Below are 20,204 nucleotides of genomic sequence, written 5' to 3' on the forward strand. Positions count from 1 at the left end.
AAAAGACACTACTATAGAAACCCACAACTGGTCAAAATGTAGATAATATGGCCATGGGGTGCCCAACCCAGATTCATACATCTACAATACAACTCCTACACCTAAGGTTGAGGAATATCACAGAGGAGGCGGCATTTCTTTTGTTTGTTTGTTTGTTTGTTTTCACTTTGTTTATTTACTTTACATCCTGATTGCAGTCCTCCACCCCACCCCAATCTCCTGATTGCACCCCAATCCCACCGTCACACTTCCCTAGCCCACCACTCCCTCTCACCTCTGAGAAGGCATTTCTAATGACTCTCTAGCTTCTATAGAACCTGTTGTCTGATTTATCACTTTGAATGGCTCAAATTTGTTCATTATTTACTTTTTAGTAAATCACCAATTTTAATTCAATAAAATGATACCAAACAGGCATGAACAGCTAGATAATCTGTAGATATCTGAGAGCAGTGCTCACTGTAGCACAGCTCACAGCAGCCCAGGTAGAAATGGCATGAGTGTCCGTCAGTGAATGTGTGGGTGTACAGAAATTGGTATTTTGGTGGGGCAAGCTATTTTTTTCAGCTTTAAAAAGGAAAGGAAACTCTGACACATGCTACAACACAGGGGAATTTTGATGTCATTGTGCCAGTGAATGAAGAGACAAATATTGTATGATCTTATCTATATTCCTTACATAGTCAAAATCATATAAACAGTAAGAAGAATGCTGGTTTCTAAGAGCCAATTATGAGAAATAGGACGTTAGTCTTAAATAGACATAGGGGTTTTTGGTGTTTTGTTTTGTTTTGTTTTGTTTGAGACAGGGTTTCTCTGTGTAGCCCTGGCTGTTCTGGAACTCACTCTGTAGACCAAGCTGGCCTTGAACTCAGAAATCCACCTGCCTCTGTCTCCCAAGTGCTGGGATTGAAGGTGTGTGCCGCCACTGCCTGGCTAGACATGGGTTTAATTCCAGATGGGTAGCAGTGATGATTATTTAACAATCGAAAGACCCTGGAGCTCCACTTAATCTTAGTGAGGGTTACACATACAGAGGGTTGGGATGATAAATTTCATGCTGTGTGTATTCTCCCATGATTCACAAATCTGATTACCTGTCCATACATAATTTACTCTGTGGAAGTGTGAGGTATGACTGCAGCACAAATTCTGAAATAGGACAGACCCAGCTCCTGGACCTCTAAGTTAAAACATGGTCACCAGGTCACCTGGTCCTCACTTCTTTAAACACCCCAGTTCTCCCATGTTTCCACTTATATCTGCCACATGTCCTATAAATAACCCCGTTCAAGCTCACTGGTTGACCGAGTTGTACTTTAGTGCTTCCTGTTCTTAGGTTTGTTGTGACTCCCTCTCTGGGATGAAAAGATTCGCATGTTGCATCTCTCACGTAACAGTCAGCAATATCACCATCAGCATCCTAGGCCTAGGCCAACTTGTGCTGTAGAAGCATCTAGAAATCTTAGGACTGATTTTTTTTGTCACTATGACAAGATATTTGAGATGAACAACTTAGGAGTAGGAAGGGGTTTGGGGCCCATACTTCCACAGATTCTGGTCAGTATTCAACTACATCCATTGCTTTGGGGGCTATGCGAAGACAGCACATCATGGTGGGGAGTGTATGGCAAAGCAAGGCTACCTAAGTCACATTGCCTGGAGGCAGGCGGAGGTCCAGGAAAGCAGGGACTACATATCAAGATTCTGTTCCAAACAACAACAACAACAAGAGTAAAAATAAACAACAATGAAAACCATAAAGCAAATAGAAAATACTTGTTTAGGTTGGAAGAATCAATAGTATACAGAGTCAATATAAACCATATCCAAATTCCAATTTTTTTCAGAGATAGAAAAATAAAGCCTGAAATTCACATTTAGCTACAAAAAGATCTGCATAGCTAAGGCAATTCTGGAAAAAAATGAAGTTGGAGGCACTACATTTCCTGGCTTCTAATTATAATCCAGAGCTATAGGATGGAAATAGCACCGAGCTGGCACTAAAGGAGACACAGAGACCAATGCAACAGAAAAATCAGTGATAAACCCACAAATACATAGCTGACTACTTTTGACAAGGACACCAGGAAGACACGAAGTGGAAATGGTGTTAGAAAAACTGGATATCCACATGAGAAAGGAGAAACTTGGCCTTTTTCTTGTAGTAACCAAAAGCAATCCATCATTGATTAAAGCCTTAAACATAGGTGATCCACATAGCCTACCGTAGTACCACATGTCCTGTGACTGCTCTCTAGCATCCCTTCTCCAGGCAGGGACCACTGGCCTTGAACTTCTAACTCTACCCACCCTGCACATGTCTGAGGACCATGTATCTCATCTTATCCACTGGAGCATGGGCAACCTACCAGGGGCCACATACATGAAGAAAAATAACTGTTTCCCCTCTACAAGTCATCTATATCCTCTACTATACATCAACTATACATCAACTATCTATAGCCTAGTTAGGACTAGGCCCTTGGGACTCCCTGCACTATCCATGAAGGGAAGCTGACTGGCTCGATCCTGTGCAGGTCTTGCTCAGGCAACCACTGCTTCTATGAGTTCTTGCATACAACTGCCATGTTGTGTTCAGAAGACACTCTCATGGCCACTTTCCTCAACAACACTTTTTCCACTTCCTCTTCCATGATGTTCACTGGACTTTCAGAGAACGAGAATGTGATATAGATGTCTCATTCATGGTTGACTACTCTGAAGTCACGTATTCTCTGCACTGTGACCAGCAATGAGTCTCTCTGTGTTAACTATCGCCCATGGCAAAAAGAAGTGTCTGTGATGAGGAAGGAGAACTGCAGTAATCTGCAAGGATGAATAGAATGCAGTTTGATGCTCCATCCATGTAGTGAGATGTGCTTGTTTGAATATGCTTGCCCTAGGAAGTGGCACTCTTAGGAGGCATGGCCTTGTTGGAGTGGGTGTGACCTCATTGAAGTAGGTGTGGCCTTGTTGGAAGAAGTGTGTCACTGTGGGGGTGGGCAATGAGACCCTCCCCATAGCCACATGGAAGTCAGTCTTCTGTTTGCCTTCAGATGATGTAGAAAACTCTCAGATCCTCTTGCACCAGGCCTGGCTGAATCACCATGCTCCTGCCTTGATGATAATGGGCCTATAAGGCAGCCGCAACTAAATGCTGTTCTTTATAAGAGTTGCCTTGGTTATGATGTGTGTTCACTGCAGTAAAACCCTAACTAAGACATGAGATAATAGTAGTAGGTTATCTCTTAGTGTATAAGGGTTTATAAGTTTATAAGGGTCCATGATTCACCCAAAAATGATACCCGGGACACAAATATTATATAAACACAAAGAGTATTTTATTCTGCATAAGTCTAACATGCTGGAGTCTCCCCATTACCAAGACAGAGAAACAACCAAGTAAGCTTGCAGGCCTAATTTACAGCACCTCAGTGGATTCCTGGTTAGGTGACCTCTATGTCAATCTGTTGGGTCCATCTCTATGGACATTTCATTACCTGGGTGTGAAGGCTGGAAACTTGCTGGAGAGGTCTGGAAACTGTTGCTGACCCATTGTCCTTGCCTCAGGCCAGGTGGTGGGGCAGCTTCTGAAGCCTGGACTTGCCTGTAATTGCCCAGTTCTTGGAAAGAGATATTTAGGCCTAGTCTCCTGAACTTCCCATTTGAAGCCTGTCATGGAATCAGTCTAGTGTTCTCATTAGGGGCTATAATCTCCCTAGCCACAGTTTCTTAGTCACATTTACTGTATCAAGCATGAATTCTCTCCTGTGGAGAAGCCCTTAAATTCAATTAGAAGGCTAATGGTTACCCCCTTAACAATTATACCATTATTACATTAAGAGTACCTTATCAAGTCAGTCATTATTGTAGCTTGCAAGGTTCACAACTGGGTAAGTCTGTTTCTTTCTTTCTTTTTTGTCCCTCCCCCAACATAGTACTTTCTGGTGCTATGGAAGCTGACCAACAGGGAAGAAGATTCCATATCGGTAACAGCCTGATTTTTCATGTCCTGTGACAAACATGTACGGTCTTACTGTCAAGTTCCGATGGGCAACTGAGACCAGTGTGACAATAGCCTTATTGTCAATAGACAATAGACAACATTGTTTGGGGAATTTTTTAGACCTCTGTGGCCAACAAGTCAAAAGGAGAATATCCCACACCTAGGATGGGACTTTTTGTTTGATACCTTAATGCATCATGGGGAAGCATTAGTCCCTTGTATAGCCCCTTGTAAACTCCCATTAAACTCTTTTTAAAATGTCTATGTATGCTCTTTTAGACATCCTTAATATCAGTTATGCTTTAATCTGTCCCCACCTCATCAATATCCTCTCATCCCTCCCCCACCCAAACTCTTCCATTTATCTGATTCCCCACTTCATGTCTAACCAGTACTCTAAAGTTCCTACTAAAGTTTTGTCCCCCACTTGTCATGGCCCCATTTTAGTTTCCTGGGTTCCAAGCTAAAAACACAAATCTAAAGATTCAAAACTAGAATCCACATACAAGACAGAACAAGAAGTGTTAGTCTGTCTGGGTCTAATTTACTGCTCTCAATAAAATAGCAAATCTTGATTTCTTATTTTAAATTCTTCTCCAAATTCATAACCCAGCATCTCCACTCAAAGGCCTGAGACATTTGAAACATATGCATCCAAGGCAGAGTAGTTCAACTTATAAGTTTATGCTCCACACCCCTCTCCCTCCAATTCTCCACACCTCGGCATCCACTTGCTTAGTCCAAAAGTCCAGAAAACATTCTTGACTAATGGGTTTTCCTTCCCATTAGTATTTGTGACTTCCATTTGCAATGCTCATTTTCCTACCTCAGAATGCATCACAAACCGATGATCTCACCAGCCACATCTCTGGAACAAGCTTCAAATGCCAAACCCTCCTTTTACAGTGCGGCAGCTGCATACCCTCTTTCTTCTCTTACTCTGATGGCTCCTCCTGTCTGTAGCCAGAGAAATTTCTCCATTAGGAAAACTGAAGCATCTCATCCCTTTGCTTAAAACATTTTAGGAACTACCCATTCTTCCTAAACAGCATCCAAGCTGGCTCTGTAGAGGCCTTTGGTGCTCTGCGCAACCTGACTATTCTTTGACTCTCTCTGTTTGCCCACCTTCTGCTACAAGCTCTTCTCATTCCCAAGCACACACTTTCCAGGGTATTATAGGCTGGTTCCACTTTGCAGATGCAACCTGTCTTGATTGGTCCTTCCAACTGCCCTCCCTTGAGATAAGTGTAAGATGCATGTCACCATAACCTCTTCCTGGAGCAGCCTTACTACATTCTGAAACTATGTTATTGACTCACCTATCTGTTAGACGGTCAGCTCTCCACTGTGAGCTATATGTGGGCAAGGTACTCACAAATGCCTTCCAGATCGAGTAAGGATCCAATGAATGATCGTTGAATGAATAAACAGGAGAAACTGATGATAAGTGTTTCTTCTCTGATGGAAGGGTATCCTGGGACTTGGAAGCCCAGAAATTGTACAGCGTTGAAGAGAAAATTTATCCCAATGGAAGGGCCTCCTGAGACACAGGATCTCAGGTACCACACAGATCTGTGGGACAGTGTCCCAGTGGAAGGGCATCCTGAGACACGGGAGCTCAGGAACCACACAACTCTGAGAGGAAGCCTCCTCAGCAGAGGCATTGCAGCTCCCAGGGGAGAGTCTCTCTAGCTGAGCTCAGGAGTTCAGGAGACTCAACCCCACTCCTTCCATCCTTCTCTTCATTGCTTCTTTATTCTTGTCTTCTTGACATCCGTGGTGTGCCACTCGGGGACTACATTGATGACTAGAGATAGACTGATGACTTTCTGAGGAAAAATCAAAAAAGAAAAATAGAAAAGATTATGAGAAATATGTTGCTAGGAAAATTGTGTTTATATTCACTTGTTATCAATATCTTCGTATCTCCAAAGCCATCAAGCGCCAATCTGGAACAGAGTTCATTGTCTCAGTGGAATGCCCAGGCCAGGCCACTGAATCTTATTTATATGTTGCAGATGTTTAGTTAAAGGTTCTTGGCCAACTTTCAGGAGAGATCACTCAATGCCAGCAGCGGGATATGGTGTGTAGCCCCAAGCCTTGCTTCTGGCTGCTTTGTGAGTGACGAGGGAGGCCATCCTCTGACTCTCTCTGCTCTCCTGCTTGCCCACATGATTAGATAACATAGCTGTAGCCTTTTAATATTCCATTCATAAGAACAAGGTTAAATTGCAAGAATCCTGGCGTCAAATTCTAAACTAGAATCCTTGCTGTCAAATTCAGCCTGAGGACAGCAGTAGGCCACACCAGTGATTTATGATCCTTCTCTTTTACGATCTCTTTTTATTGGGTTTTTCTTTAACTGTGTTCCCTCAGCGCATGTCTAAGAAATACTACTCAAGGCAGAAAAATTTATTAGTGCTGTGTTGAGCACAGTGTCAGAATTTTAAGTGCAAAACCTGTTCAGTGAAATACACTGCTGTGTTGCTTCACATTTTCTTTTCTTGAGATAGTGGACTAAGAAATGAAGGTTGTATGGGAAGACCAGGAAGGCTACTAATGGCCACCGGGTGATAGGCATCTCATAGCCACTAGAAGAGTGTCATCCGTGGTAAAAATCAATTGACTCTCTCTCTTACAGGGCCATATATAATACATGCTGGTATATTATCATATCTGCCCACCCAGCCAGCTTGCAACAAAATCAGATTTCATTGTAACTTGACAAAGGAGGAGGCAAATCTCAGAGAGTTAGGTAAATTGCCCAAAGACTCAAAACTCATAATCGCCAGTGTAGGGCTCAGAAAGGGTCTCTGGCTCATAGCCTAGTGCTCTCCCCATGTTGCCACACGACCCGGAGCATGGTAAGAAGCGTTCTGGAAGCCTGAATCATGAAAAGCAAACACACATAAGAAACAAGAATAATAAATGTGCACCAGGATCTGATTGGGTGCCATGTTCCACTCATTGGCTACCCACACACATCAGGTCTTGTGTAAGACTGTACCTCAGGATGAGCCACAAATCTTCTATTCTTTGTCTCAGACACTTTAGAGGAGATGTCAAAGGGGACGTTATTGTCAGGACTTGGTGGTCATCTCTTGGCCTCAGAGAAACCTGACATTCCAGGGTGTCTCACTATCCTTGGAACGACCCTCCCTGCCCCACTGTGGAACCTGTTCATTTCCAGCGAGGCTCCTACATAACATGGGGTGTGGTTAAGACCGGTGTTGGGGATGGCCTTGCAAATCCATTGCTCCCACCATCAGTTAAGGTGTCTCCCATATGACGCTGTGACTATTGCCCCCCATTAAACTGAGTGACCACACAGCAGGGGGTCATAGGTATGTATATGTGTTGGGCAAGACAGTTGGAGCAATGGAAACAGAGTCAGAGGGCAGCAGGAACCAGATGTATTTGTGAAGATGATGGAGAGGGGGTTAAGAGGGCAATGGCCAGCAGTGGGACCTACGGGGGTCCAGGGAGGCAGTGTGCATAGCTTGAGAATCGTCAAGAGCAGATGACAGGCGCTCAGACGAAGGTGATAGGAGTGGTGGTGCTATCCAGGGGAAGCAGCTGAGACTGAATCTAGGGTGCTAGATGTGCTGGTCTAAGCTCCACCCACAGACGCCATTAGCACAGGGTTTGCTGACCCTAAGCCGAAAGTAACACCATCTCTGAGACTTCCATACTAGCGCTTGTTTTTGTTTGTTTGTTTGCTTGCTTTTTTTTTTCTTGTTTCATTTTATTCTTTTCTGAAGCCCCTTTCCACACAGTGTCTCCTTTACAGGCCAAGAACCTCTGGTCTCTAATCAGCATTCACCAGCTTATAACTTTCCTTTAGTCTCAGCACCTGGGGCTGCATGTGGCATAGCTGCACAGGTTGGACAACCTGAAGGCAGGCTGACTCCCACCTGCCACAGAGATGCTGTTAACACAGGAGCAAAGCCAGCAGAGATTAGGGCCAGGAACCGCAGAGCCTATCCTCCCAGAAACACACCCCAAAAATCTGATCGATTTCCCGGGACATAGGAATGGCAATGAGAAAGCAAATGGTGAATCAAGACGTAGGACAACTTAAATAAACACTCAACCCACTGACTGACCCAAGCACCAAAGGAAGAAGGCTCAGAGAGCACCTGACGGAGTCCAAAGGAACAGAACACCTCCCAGCCTTGACTGGGTTAGAGGCTGGCTCAGCAGGATTTCATGATTCTCTTATAGAGTTTTCTCCAGCTTAGTGAGAAGCCCGGCCTCCCCAAGCCCACATGCCACAGGCTCTGTACTGGCTGGTTTTGTGTGTCAACTTGACACAGGCTGGAGTTATCACAGAGAAAGGAGCTTCAGTTGGGGAAGTGCCTCCATGAGATCCAGTTGTGGGGCATTTTCTCAATTAGTGATCAAGTGGGGAAGGCCCTTTGTGGGCGGTACCACCTTTGGGCTGGTATTCTTGGATTATATAAGAGAGCAGGCGGAGTAAGCCAGGGGAAGCAAGCCAGTAAGTAACATCCCTCCATGGCCTCTGCATCAGCTCCTGCTTCCTGACCTGCTTGAGTTCCAGTCCTGACTTCCTTTAGTGATGAACTGTAACATGGAAGTGTAAGCTCAATAAACCCTTTCCTCCCCAACTTGCTTCTTGGTCATGATGTTTGTGCAGGAATAGAAACCCTGACTAATACAGGCTCTATATGTTACTATTGTATGAATCCCAATATATTCTGTTCTTGTTTGAGCCCTAAGTCTCCTGCCTGCCTTATCTTGTGAAATATTGGTCATATTGCCCAACTCACAGGTATTCCTCCTAGACTTTGGATTTGTGTGGACTAGGGAATCTTTCCTGATTCTTTTATAAAGCATCAATGGCTCCACATCTGAAGTGGTGCGGCACAGTAATGCTGGCCCACCCCTCCTGCCTCCCTTCCTACCACCTTGGTTCTTAGATACGTTCCTCTAACAATCTCAACCATATGGAAGTCTAACACCCCAGAAGGTAGTTCTGTGAAAAGAAATTTTAGTTTAGTTTGGCTCAAATAATCTGGTTTAAAATACACTTTTTAAATAGAACGAACTTTTAATTCTTTAAGAAAAAAAAATTCATGGTGCTTTAAAAGACATTTGATCCCTGGGTTTTGTATAAGACTCCATTTATATTTTAAGGTGAAGATTTTATGAAAAGAGACGTGAGTTCAAGGACCCTAAAAGGGTAGCCATTAAGGGCAGTTAATAAATATAACCTCGTGGAGCTTAAAAGCTTCTGTAGAGCAAGGGACACCATCATTTGAAGAAAGTAGTAGCCTGAAGAACATCTTTATTACACATCTTACAGAGAGTTAGTATCCAGGATATAAAAAGTAAAAAAAAAAAAAAAAAAAAAAAAAAGAAAGAAAGAAAGAAAAAAAAGAGCATCGAGAAAATAAACTGACTAAAAGTGGATCTAAAACTAAACGAAGAATACTAAAATAAATGAAACACAGATGGCCAAAGGCACTTTTATTTTCATATATCGGTCTTATTTAAAACACAAATAAGTATTTCTCCTTGTTAATGACAAATGGTTTAAATAATGTTTGAACACAAATTACAGGGCATTAAATATTAACAGACCTTTTTTAAAACAAAAGAACAGGGGCTATATACAAAAGAGACCTACAATCTATAGCTAATTCAAAATAGGAAATGTGTTTTTACAAAATGTGGTAAAACCAGAACCTTCCACCTCTGCTTTGGAGAAGGGCTCGCACACAATGTTCAGTCAGCTGAAGATGGATTGGTACAAGTGTCTATACAGAAACTTCAAGTCGTTTTTGCGTGTGCCCAATCACCCAGTCTTCCCAGACTGAACTGGCAGTCCTGTGGCTTTCTTCCTTTTCCATATTCCCAACAAGGCTTACAAGAACTTCAAATTCTTGATGAGCTGCTTTCAACAGCATGTTAGGAACCAACATGACAGGCGATCCAGGATTTCCCTATGAGAGTCAAACAGGCCAGCCGGGCAGTGGTGATGCACACCTTTAATCCTAGCACTTGGGAGGCAGAGGCAGGCGGATTTCTGAGTTTGAAGCCAGCCTGGTCTACAGAGTGAGTTCCAGGACAGCCAGGGCTACACAGAGAAACCCTGTCTCGAAAAACCAAAAAAAAAAAAAAAAAAAAAAAAAAAAAAAAGAAAGAAAGAAAGAAAGAAAGAAAGAAAGAAAAGAAAACTCACTGAACCTCTGAACCTGTAAGACAACCCCAATTAAATGTTGTCCTTTATAAGACAAAGAAAAGAAAAAGAAAACTCAATCCAGACATGAAGAAACCGGAGGTATCCAATATTACCCCAGAGCACCTTGCCAGCCCTGTAACGCTACAGCCCCGTGTACTGCTATGGGCTATAGATCAATACTGATCTACAGTATTTCTATTCAGGTTTTCCCCTCCTCCCATGGTTAAAGCACATCAAATAAATCCTAGGCAAGAGGAGTTTCCTGGGAGAGACAGAAATTAAAAATTTTTTACCAATTTTCTATCTCTGTGATAATTCAATGCCAGTAAGAGAAAGGTATTGAAGGGACAATTTTCATATTAAAAAAAAAAAAAAAAAAAAAAAAAAAAAAAAAAGACTGTCCCTAGTCAAGTCACCATCTCTTATGCAGAATCCAGGGAGTCCCAGAAATAGAAAATCATTCTCAGGGGACCCCAGAGGCACTTTAAGGCCTTTAAAAACATGCAGAAATGATAAATTAGCTATTGCTCTTCAGAGGTTTATGGAGCGGCTAACACAACCTGACCTGGTCCAGAGTTCTGTCCGAATCTCAGGGTCTCGAGCTGCCCGGCCCTGTTTAAAGCTTAGATGAATCTCCAAATACCTTTAAAAGGACATACAATTTGGCACAGACTGAGTGGATCTTTGGTTTAGTGATAGCATGACATTTGGTCCACAATGGTTAGCAGCTGTCTTCATTTTAAACTCTGATAAAATTAAGACAACCCATATAATAAATACAGCAGGGGAAGCTGGCCCACACTGACAAACACCTCAAGGACCGCTGAGTTCCCCCTGCGCCGTTTCAGTTAGAGCTCAGTCTCATGTGGAGAGAAGGGCATTCCAGAACTTTCTTCTCAAAGATGCAGAACAATGGTTATTTATCAAGGGTTGTAAAAGATCCGACCCAAGGGAATCCAGGACGCTCACAGGTACTTCAGAGGTATACTTTTGATTTGGGCAAAATTTGAGAGGTAAAGAAATTATCACCTCAGGTAAATAGATGAAACTAAGTCTAGTTTTTGGTAAGGGTTTTATCTCAAGGTCCTCGTTCTCCCCCGCAGTTTGACCAATCAGTCATCTCCAAGAGCTCAAGCAGAAGACCATCTCCATCTTTCTCAAGATCCAAGTCAATCTCAGCTTCTGATACGCCCCCTGCAACTTTCCGTGTTAGTTTCTCAAACTCATCTTCCTCAGAGCATGTAGGCTTTCCGGTCGCGGCAGAGCTCTGCCAGCACGGTTCTGTTGCCATCTGGGATGAGGAAGGGCCAGGTCCTTCTGGGAGCAAGGGTTCTAAAGAAGCTTGGGCGGAAGACAGCACAGAATTGTCTTTCGGTTTTTCTGTCTCAGACACGGTGACGGATTTCTCCTCGGAGACGTGTGGGACAACAGCCACGGCTGCTTTCTTGGCGGGTCTTTCCTGCAGGACGCTGCTGGAGCTGAATGGCTTCACCAATGCGATGGAGGTAGAGAGCATCTCCACAGCTTTGCGTTTGGAAGCCAGTTTGGGAGCTGAGACAACTTTGACCACAGATGGCTTCATATTTGCTTTGGCTTTGGCTTCATTCCTTTCTTCTAAAGTCTGTACTGCACATTTCACATTAAGTACTGAGTCCCCAGTTCCAGAGGTTTCTACCTCCCCTTTCTGGGATGACCCCCTGGGGAGCCATTTTGCCAGGTGCTGAGTGTTGACAGAGGGAACAGTGACCACTGATGACAAGGCTGGTTTCTCCTTTAGTGACGCTCCTCTCTCCTGCTGTCTCTGTGTGGGCTTCTCTTTAACTGTGTCACATCTGTTGACTGGACGTTTTGGGGGATCACTTACGGTCTCAGGTGAAGTCTCATTCGCCTCCATCTTCTTCGTCACAGCGCTCTGACAAGTAGCATCACCACAGAATTTAAGTTTTTTCTCTACTTTTGGGCCTGATCTCCTGATGGTGCGGAACAGCCTCTTTGCCGCTGGGGAAGCCTCAGCTTGAGGCCAGGAGTTGCCACAATTCTCAGAACTTTGCTGCATCCTCAGGGCCTTCTCCAGTTTAATTGCTTCTAGCGTATTAACGTGCACCTCCTGCAGAGACCTGGCTCTTCCTGCAGGCTCCTTGGGCTGTCCTTGGCTAACTGCAACAGTCCGCAGACTCACTGTCTTTTTCAGTTTAGTATCTTCTGTTCGCATGAAGCAACTCGTATCCCTTTCAGATACAAATCTTTGCCTTTCCTGCTGCCGACGTTTCTCTTCAGCCAGGACCTCAGAGAAGGTTTTGAACCACACTGAAGAACTTTTTCTTCCTGATGGAGAATCATCAGCTCCTGAAGGTTCTTCTGTCTTCAGTTGAGTTTGCAGTTCTCCATGGTTCCGACAGGCTCTTTCAAGAAGCAGTTCTTCCAGTGTCTTCCCATGGATCTCGCCAGCTTTCCAAACTCTCTTTTTCTTTGGTGCTTTATCAATGTTAGTTTCTGGTGCTTCCATTTTTTCACCCAGCCTCTGTGCAAAGCTTCGCTCTAAGGGGGGATCACGGTCACCACATGCTGAACGTTTCCGTTTCCCCAGTCTCTCAGTGAGACTCGGTCTAACTAAGGGCTCTTCTTGATTGCTTGATAGAGTTGCCGTCCTCACCACAGTCCAAACATTCTCCTTCTCAGGGCCTAGATTAGGCTGAGGCTGGTGTAAAGCACTGGAACCTCCCAAGAAGTTTTTCTTGGATTTTTCCTTCATTTTCTTTGATTTCATTTCCTCAAGAGTTTTTATTCCAAAATTCAAACATTCATCCTCCTTTAAACTGACTCCAGATTTGCAGGCAGAAGCCACTGGTAATCCATTATGGACATCAGGAGTTGGTTGCAGGGCAGGTGTTTTGCTTTCATCCTCCTCCTCAGAAGACTCATCATCATCATCTGCAACATTGATCACAACAGGCGGATGTGTGGGCGTGGGAACCTTTTTGGAACTCCCTACTTTCATTACACTCGGCAGCTGAGGGAACGGGTTAGACTGAGCAAACAATTTGTTCTGTTGAACCGTGAACCAGCTAGCCTTTACTTCTTTTTCTTCTTGTGACTCAGGCACAGTGGGTAACACATTTTTGCTTGGAGGTAGGACCAGTCCATCAACATAACGGCTTCTGCTGTGATGGAAAGCGCAATTTAGCTTTCGACATCCTGTTGGCTGATTTTCCCAATAACAAGGAATTTCACTTCGCTTTTTGTCAATTTCCATGTGGCGGAATCTGCACACCCTTCGGAAACAGCGACCTTCTTGCCACAGGGTGCAAACAGTTTCATTTCCTAGTGCGGCCTCACAATGACGGAATGGGCAGCTGTCGCCTTTGAAGCATGTAGAATAGAAGTAAAAATAGCAGTCGTCTCCCTGATTAGGCATCCTGGGTAAATTCTCAGACCAAAAGTATCTTCCTAGAACAAACCACTGCTTCCTCGGGTGAAGACCAGCTCCAAGTACTCTTGACACGGATTTACTCTTCCAGTGACAACCACAGAAATCGTCTCTGGCGCCTGCGTGCTGCCGAGTTCTTCTCTTTTCTTATCTGAAGTGGCCCACCGTCCTCAAATCAGTCTAACAAGCACACAACCAAGACTTCCAGCGACCGAAGACACCTTTTAAAAAGTGTTGACTATCCTTAGTCATGAGAGAAATGCAAATTAAAACTACTTCGGGATTTCATCATACCCCAGTCAGAATAACTAAGATCAATAACACAAATGTCAGCACATGATGGTGAAGATACAGAGAAAGAAGAGTTGTTGCTGGTGAGACTGCAAAATGGAACTGTCACCCTGGACAACAGTGTGAGGGTTCTCAAAAAGCTGAAAATTGATCTACCCCAAGATCTACCACTCTTGGGCATATACCCAAAAAACTCTATATCCTACTCCAGAGACACTTTCTCATCAGTGTTCAGTGCTGTTTTATTCCTAATAGTCGGGAGTTAGAAACAAACTAGCTGTCCATCAGTTGACGATGGATATTGAAAATTTGGCATGTTTACATGATGGAATAGTTTTTTTAGCTATTAAAGAAAAATGAAATTTGTAGGTAAATGGACAGACCTAGAAACAATCATCCAGAGTGACCCGAAACCCAGACATCTAAAGATAGATGTTGCATGCGTTCTCTTATATGGGGATGTTAGCTTTTGAACGGTAGGGTTGTGCATCTCATTTAGAATATTCACAGAGGTTAGGTAGTTAGTAAAGGACCAGGAAGAAGGAGAGGATCTCCCAAGGAAGGGAAAATGGAATACAGTGGCAAAAAGGATAGAGAAGTAACTCTAATGGTAGTAGTAAATAGAGAAGAGGATGGGAGGGTAGAGTGAAGAAGGGACTGTGGAAAGGCAAGACTAACATGAAAGGCTTTCTAAAAGCCATATAAAAACCTACGACCATAGGTTTTATTTTACTTTTAAATAAAAAATAAATAAATTTGAAAAAGATTTGAAAATGTAATGATCCCACCTTGGCTTGGGAGGAAATGGGCTGGGGAAGGAAGGTTATGGGGGATGGGACTCAAGGGAGGCCCAAATTGGTACAGAAGGGGCCTGGGGCCTCCAACCCTGCATGTCTCTGGGAGGTAGCGGTGCAGAGGGGAGTCCACGCCTTATGTATCATCGAGTATTGAAGCATTGAAATAAATAGTAAAGAAGACATAAGGCAAGCAGAGGTGAGACACTGCTCCAGAATGAACGGGGCCTACAAATAGGAAAAATGACCAAGAGCAGCCATCAACTGACATAACCTCTGAGCCTCCCACAGACCCTGGTGTAGTAGCTGGTCCCTGCCCACCTCTGCCCTGCTCTGCAGCACCCTTAGCATCTCTTAGGGGATCCCTCCTGAATGGACACAAGAGCTGTACAATGGCCAGGTCCTCACAGTCCTGACCCATGTGGCTGGTGTTTGCTGTGGTGGTGTAGGCCAAATATACCTCACCAGCCAAATGTTTTCCATAGGCAGCCAGTGGTGCAGCCATGCTCCTTATGACTCTAGGTGATATCAGCCTGACCCTGAGCCTCCTGCTGGTCTTTTCAGAGGTGGGTGAGGAAGCTTCCAGAGAAGGAAAACAAAGATGGGGGAAGCCTCCAGCATCTGCTGCCTGATGGGCTAGGAATCTGAGAGACTCTGAGGAGTGCAGAAGCAGTATAAAAAGAGTTTGCAAGGTTGAAAATAGCTCCACAACAACAATCACAACAACAAAGGCAAGGCTTTTAAAGCATGGACACAGAAAATTGGAAGGCAAAATGGCACAACAGAGCCCCACCCAAAGGACTATCAATCTATACCCCTCTTCAGATGGTAAAACTATAGAAACCTGTGTCAATGAGGACACACTTCCCCCAACAAGGCCAAACCTTCACACTCTTCAAACAGGGAAAAAAAGTGGCCACATTTTTATACCAATATACCACAAAAACGTTCTTCCATATTCCTCCTAGGATAGTCCATTAAACCACCCACATAAACTACTCCACTACATTCCAAATCCAAAGTGTCAAAAAGCACAGGGCTATCACGAAAAGACTCCAGTCCCTGGTACCAATTTCTGTCTTAGTAAGGGTTTTACTCTTCTGAACAGACACCATGACCAAGACAACTCTTACAAGGACAACATTTAATTAGGGTTGACTTACAAGTTCAGAGGATTAGTTTATTATCCTCAAGGTAGGAGCAAGGTCTAAGAGGAGCTGAGAGTTCTATGTGTTGTTCTGAAGGCAATCAAGAGCCTACTGGAATCCAGGGAACTAGGATCAGGATCTAAAGCTCACACCCACATAGAAACAATTCCTTCAACAAGGCTACACCCACACCTCTCCCTGGATTAAAGGCTTGTACTGCCATGAATGCCTTTACTTTTAGCTGGGTGGGATCTTGCCCCAAGGTCACCAGTCCTTGATTCAATTTAATATCCCATGGACCACAAGACCTGTTTTCACTTCCTGGTGCCCCTTTAATATTTCAACCACATTGTTTATATTCTGCATTCTTCAGTTCTAAGCTACCTGTGCATGTTCAATATACTTGATGAAGTTTAACAAGAGAAAAAGTCTCTGCTAAGATCTTTTGACACTTCCTTGATCAAAACAATTAATTCAAATCTCTTTAATTTAGCCTCAGGCAGACTCTTCAGAAAGGGTAAAATGGAGCCATATGCTTCACCAAAATACCACAAAAACTGTCTCTAGGCCACATATTGAAGTTCTTCTCCAATGAAATATCTTAGGCCATGTCTGCTCATTTCAAACAATCTCCACAACAAGATCTTCGATATTCTTATTAGGATAGCTCATTAAGCCCCCCATATAAAGCCTTTTACTGCTTTGAAAATACACACTCCCAAAATGCACATTCTCCCAAACAAAAGCATGGTAAGACCTATCACAGCAAAACCCCAGTTCCTGGTACCAACCTCTGTCTTAGTAAGGGATTTGCAGTTGTGAACAGACACCATGACCAAGACAACTCTTACTAGGATAACATTTAATTAGGGTTGATTTACAGGTTTAGAGGATCAGTCTATTATCCTCAAGGTAGCAACTGGGTCTAACCAGGAGCTGAGAGTTCTATGTGTTCCAAAGGCAATAAAGAGCAGACTAGAATCCAGGGAACTAGGATCAGGGTCTAAAGCCCACATCACAAGGACACACTTCCTTCAAGAAGCCACACCCAAACCTCTCCTGGGATTAAAGGCTTCTACTGCCATACTTGTCGCTTAAATATAGCTGGGTGGGATCTTGCCCCAAGGTCACCAGTCCTTGGTTCAATTTAACATACCATGGACCACAAGACTTGTTTTCACTTCCTGGTGCCCCTTTAATATTCCAACCATAGTGTTTATATTTTATATTCTTTCTTTCTAACCTCGCTGTGCTTGTTCAATATGCTTGATGAAGTTGAACAACAGTAAAAGTCTCTTCTAAGCTCTTTTGACACTTCCTTGATCAATGCAATTAATTCAAATCTCTTTACCTTAGCCTCAAGTAGACTCTTCAGAGAAGGGTAAAATGTAGACATATGCTTCACCAAAGTACCACAAAAACTGTCTCTAGGCCACATACTGAAATTCTTCTCCACTGAAACAGCTTAGGCCATGTCTGCTTAGTTCAAACACACTCAGCGATAAGGACTTCCATATTCTTATTAGGATAGCTCATTAAGGCCCACTCATAAAGCCTTTTACACTTTAAAAATACATACTCCCAAATTCACATTCTTCCAAACAAAAGCATGGTCAGACACATCACAGCAAAAGCCAACTTCCAGGTACCAATCTCTGATTTATCAGGGTTTTATTTTGTGAACAGACACAATGCCAAGACAACTCGTACTAGGACAACAGTTAATTAAGGTTGACTTACAGGTTCAGAGGATAAGTCTATTATCCACAAGGTAGCAGCAGCATCTAACAAAGAGGTTAGTGTTGTATATGCTGTTCTGAAGGCAATCAAGAGCAGACTAGAATCCAGGGAACTAGGATCAGGGTCTAAAGCCAACATCACAAGGACACACTTCCTTCAACAAGCCATACCCACACCTCTCCCGGGATAAAGGCTTGCACTGCCATGCATGTCTCTGAATTTAGCTGGGTGGGATCTTGCCCCAAGCTCACCAGTCCTTGATTCATTTTAACATGCCCTGGACCACAAGACCTGTTTTCACTTCCTGGTGCCCCTTTAGTACTCCAACCAAATACTTTATATTCTATATTCGTCCTTTATAACCTCGCTGTGCTTGTTCAAATATACTTGATGAATTTTAACAAGAGAAAAAGTCTCTGCTAAGCTCTTGGGACACTTCCTTCATCAATGCAATTAATTCAAAACTCTTTAACTTAGCCTCAAGTAGACTCTTCAGAAAGGGTAAAATGTAGTCATGAGCTTCACCAAAATACCACAAAAACTATCTCTAGGAGACATACTGAAATTATTCTCCACTGAAACAGGTTAGGCCATATATGCTTATCTCAAACACACTCAGCAACAAGGACTTCCACAGTCTTATTAAGATACCTCATTAAAACCCCCACCCAGATAAAACTTTTTACTGTTTTGCAAATACTTACTCACAAAATGCACACTCTTCCAAACAAAAGCATGGTCACACATATCACAGCAGAACCCAACTTCCTGGTACCAACCTATGTCATTATCAGGGTTTTACTGTTGTACATAGAAACCATGACCAAGACAACTCTTACTAGGACAACATTTAATTAAGGTTGACTTACAGCTTCACAGGATCAGTCTATTATCCTCAAGGTAGCAGTAGGGTCTAACTAGGAGCTGAGAGTTGTATATGTTGTTCAGAAGGCAATCAAGAGCTGACTAGAATCCAGGGAACTAGGATCAGGGTCTAAAACCCACATCACAAGGACACACTTCCTTCAACAAGCCACACCCACACCTCTCCCGGGATTAAAGGCTTGAAATGCCATGCTTGTCTCTAAATTTAGCTGGGTGGGAACTTGCCCCAGGGTCACCAGTCCTTGATTCAATTTAACATACCATGGAACACAAGGCCTGTTTTCACTTCCTGGTGCCTCTTTACTACTCCAACCAAATACTTTATATTCTATATTCTTCCTTTCTAACGTCCCTGTGCTTCTTCAATATGCTTGATGAAGTTTAACAAGAGAAAAAGTCTCTGCTAAGCTCTTTTGACACTTCCTTCATCAATGCAATTAAGTCAAATCTCTTTACCTTAACCTCAAGAAGACTCTTCAGAAAGGGTAAAATGTAGCCATATGCTTCACCAAAGTACCACAAAAACAGTGTCTAGGCCACATACTGAAATTCTTCTCCACTGAAACAGCTTAGGCCGTGTCTGCTTAGCTCAAACACACTCAGCAACAAGGACTTCTGCATTCTTATTAGAATACCTCATTAAGGCCCCTACATAAAGCTTTTTGTTGCTTTGCAAATATATACTCCAATAATCCACATTCTTCCAAACAAAGGCATGGTCAGACATATCACAGGAAAACACAACTTCCTGGTACCAACCTCTGTCTTAATCAAGGTTTTACTGCTGTGAACAGACACCATGACCAAGACAACTCTTACTAGGACAACATTTAATTAAGGTAACTTACAGGTTCAGAGGAGCAGTCTATTATCCTCAAGGTAGCAGCAGGGTCTAACCAGGAGCTGAGGGTTCTATATGTTGTTCCAAAGGCAATCAAGAGCAGAATAGAATCCGGGAACTGGGATCAGGGTCTAAAGCCCACATCACAAGGACACACTTACTTCCAAAAGCCACCCCCACACCTCTCCTGGGATTAAAGGCTTATGCTGCCATGCTTGTCTCTAAATTTAGCTGGGTGGGAACTTGCCCAAAAGTCACCAGTCCTTGATTCAATTTTACATACCATGGAACTAAAGACCTGTTTTCACTTCCTCGTGCACCTTTAGTACTCCAACCAAATACTTTATATTCTATATTCTTCTTTTCTAACCTCGCTGTGCTTGTTCAATATGCTTCATGAAGTTTAACAAGAGAAAAAAATCTCTGCTAAGCTCTTGGGACACTTCCTTCAACAATGAAATTAATTCAAATCTCTTTAACTTAGCCTCAAGTAGACTCTTCAGAAAGGGGTAAAATGTAGCCATAAGCTTCACCAAAATACCACAAAAACTGTCTCTAAGACATATTCTGAAATTCTTCTCTACTGAAACATCTTAGGCCGTGTCTGCTTAGCTCAAACACACTCAGCAACAAGGACTTCCACATTCTTACAAGGATACCTCATTAAACCCACAAGAAAAATCCTTTTGCTGCTTTGCAAATACATACTCCAAAAATCCACATTCTTCCAAACAAAAGCATGGTCAGACTTAACACAGGAAAAGCCAACTTCCTGGTACCAACCTCTGTCTTAATCAGGGTTTGACTGTTGTGCACAGACACCATGACCAAGACAACTCTTACTAGGAAAACAATTAATTAAGG

General features: G+C 43.1%; 1 protein-coding gene across 1 annotated transcript; it reads right to left on the reverse strand.

Moving 5' to 3' along the window:
• Window positions 1-11,161: 11,161 nt before the first annotated feature.
• On the reverse strand, window positions 11,162-13,629 carry LOC127669872 (zinc finger CCCH domain-containing protein 11A-like). The gene has a single exon (XM_052164093.1). It carries the CDS (start codon window positions 13,627-13,629, stop codon window positions 11,293-11,295), a length of 2,337 nt encoding a protein of 778 aa, XP_052020053.1. The 3' UTR covers window positions 11,162-11,292.
• Between the last annotated feature and the right edge of the window lie 6,575 nt (window positions 13,630-20,204).

The sequence above is a fragment of the Apodemus sylvaticus genome, chromosome 19 (assembly GCF_947179515.1).
Source record: "Apodemus sylvaticus chromosome 19, mApoSyl1.1, whole genome shotgun sequence".
NCBI lineage: Eukaryota > Metazoa > Chordata > Mammalia > Rodentia > Muridae > Apodemus > Apodemus sylvaticus.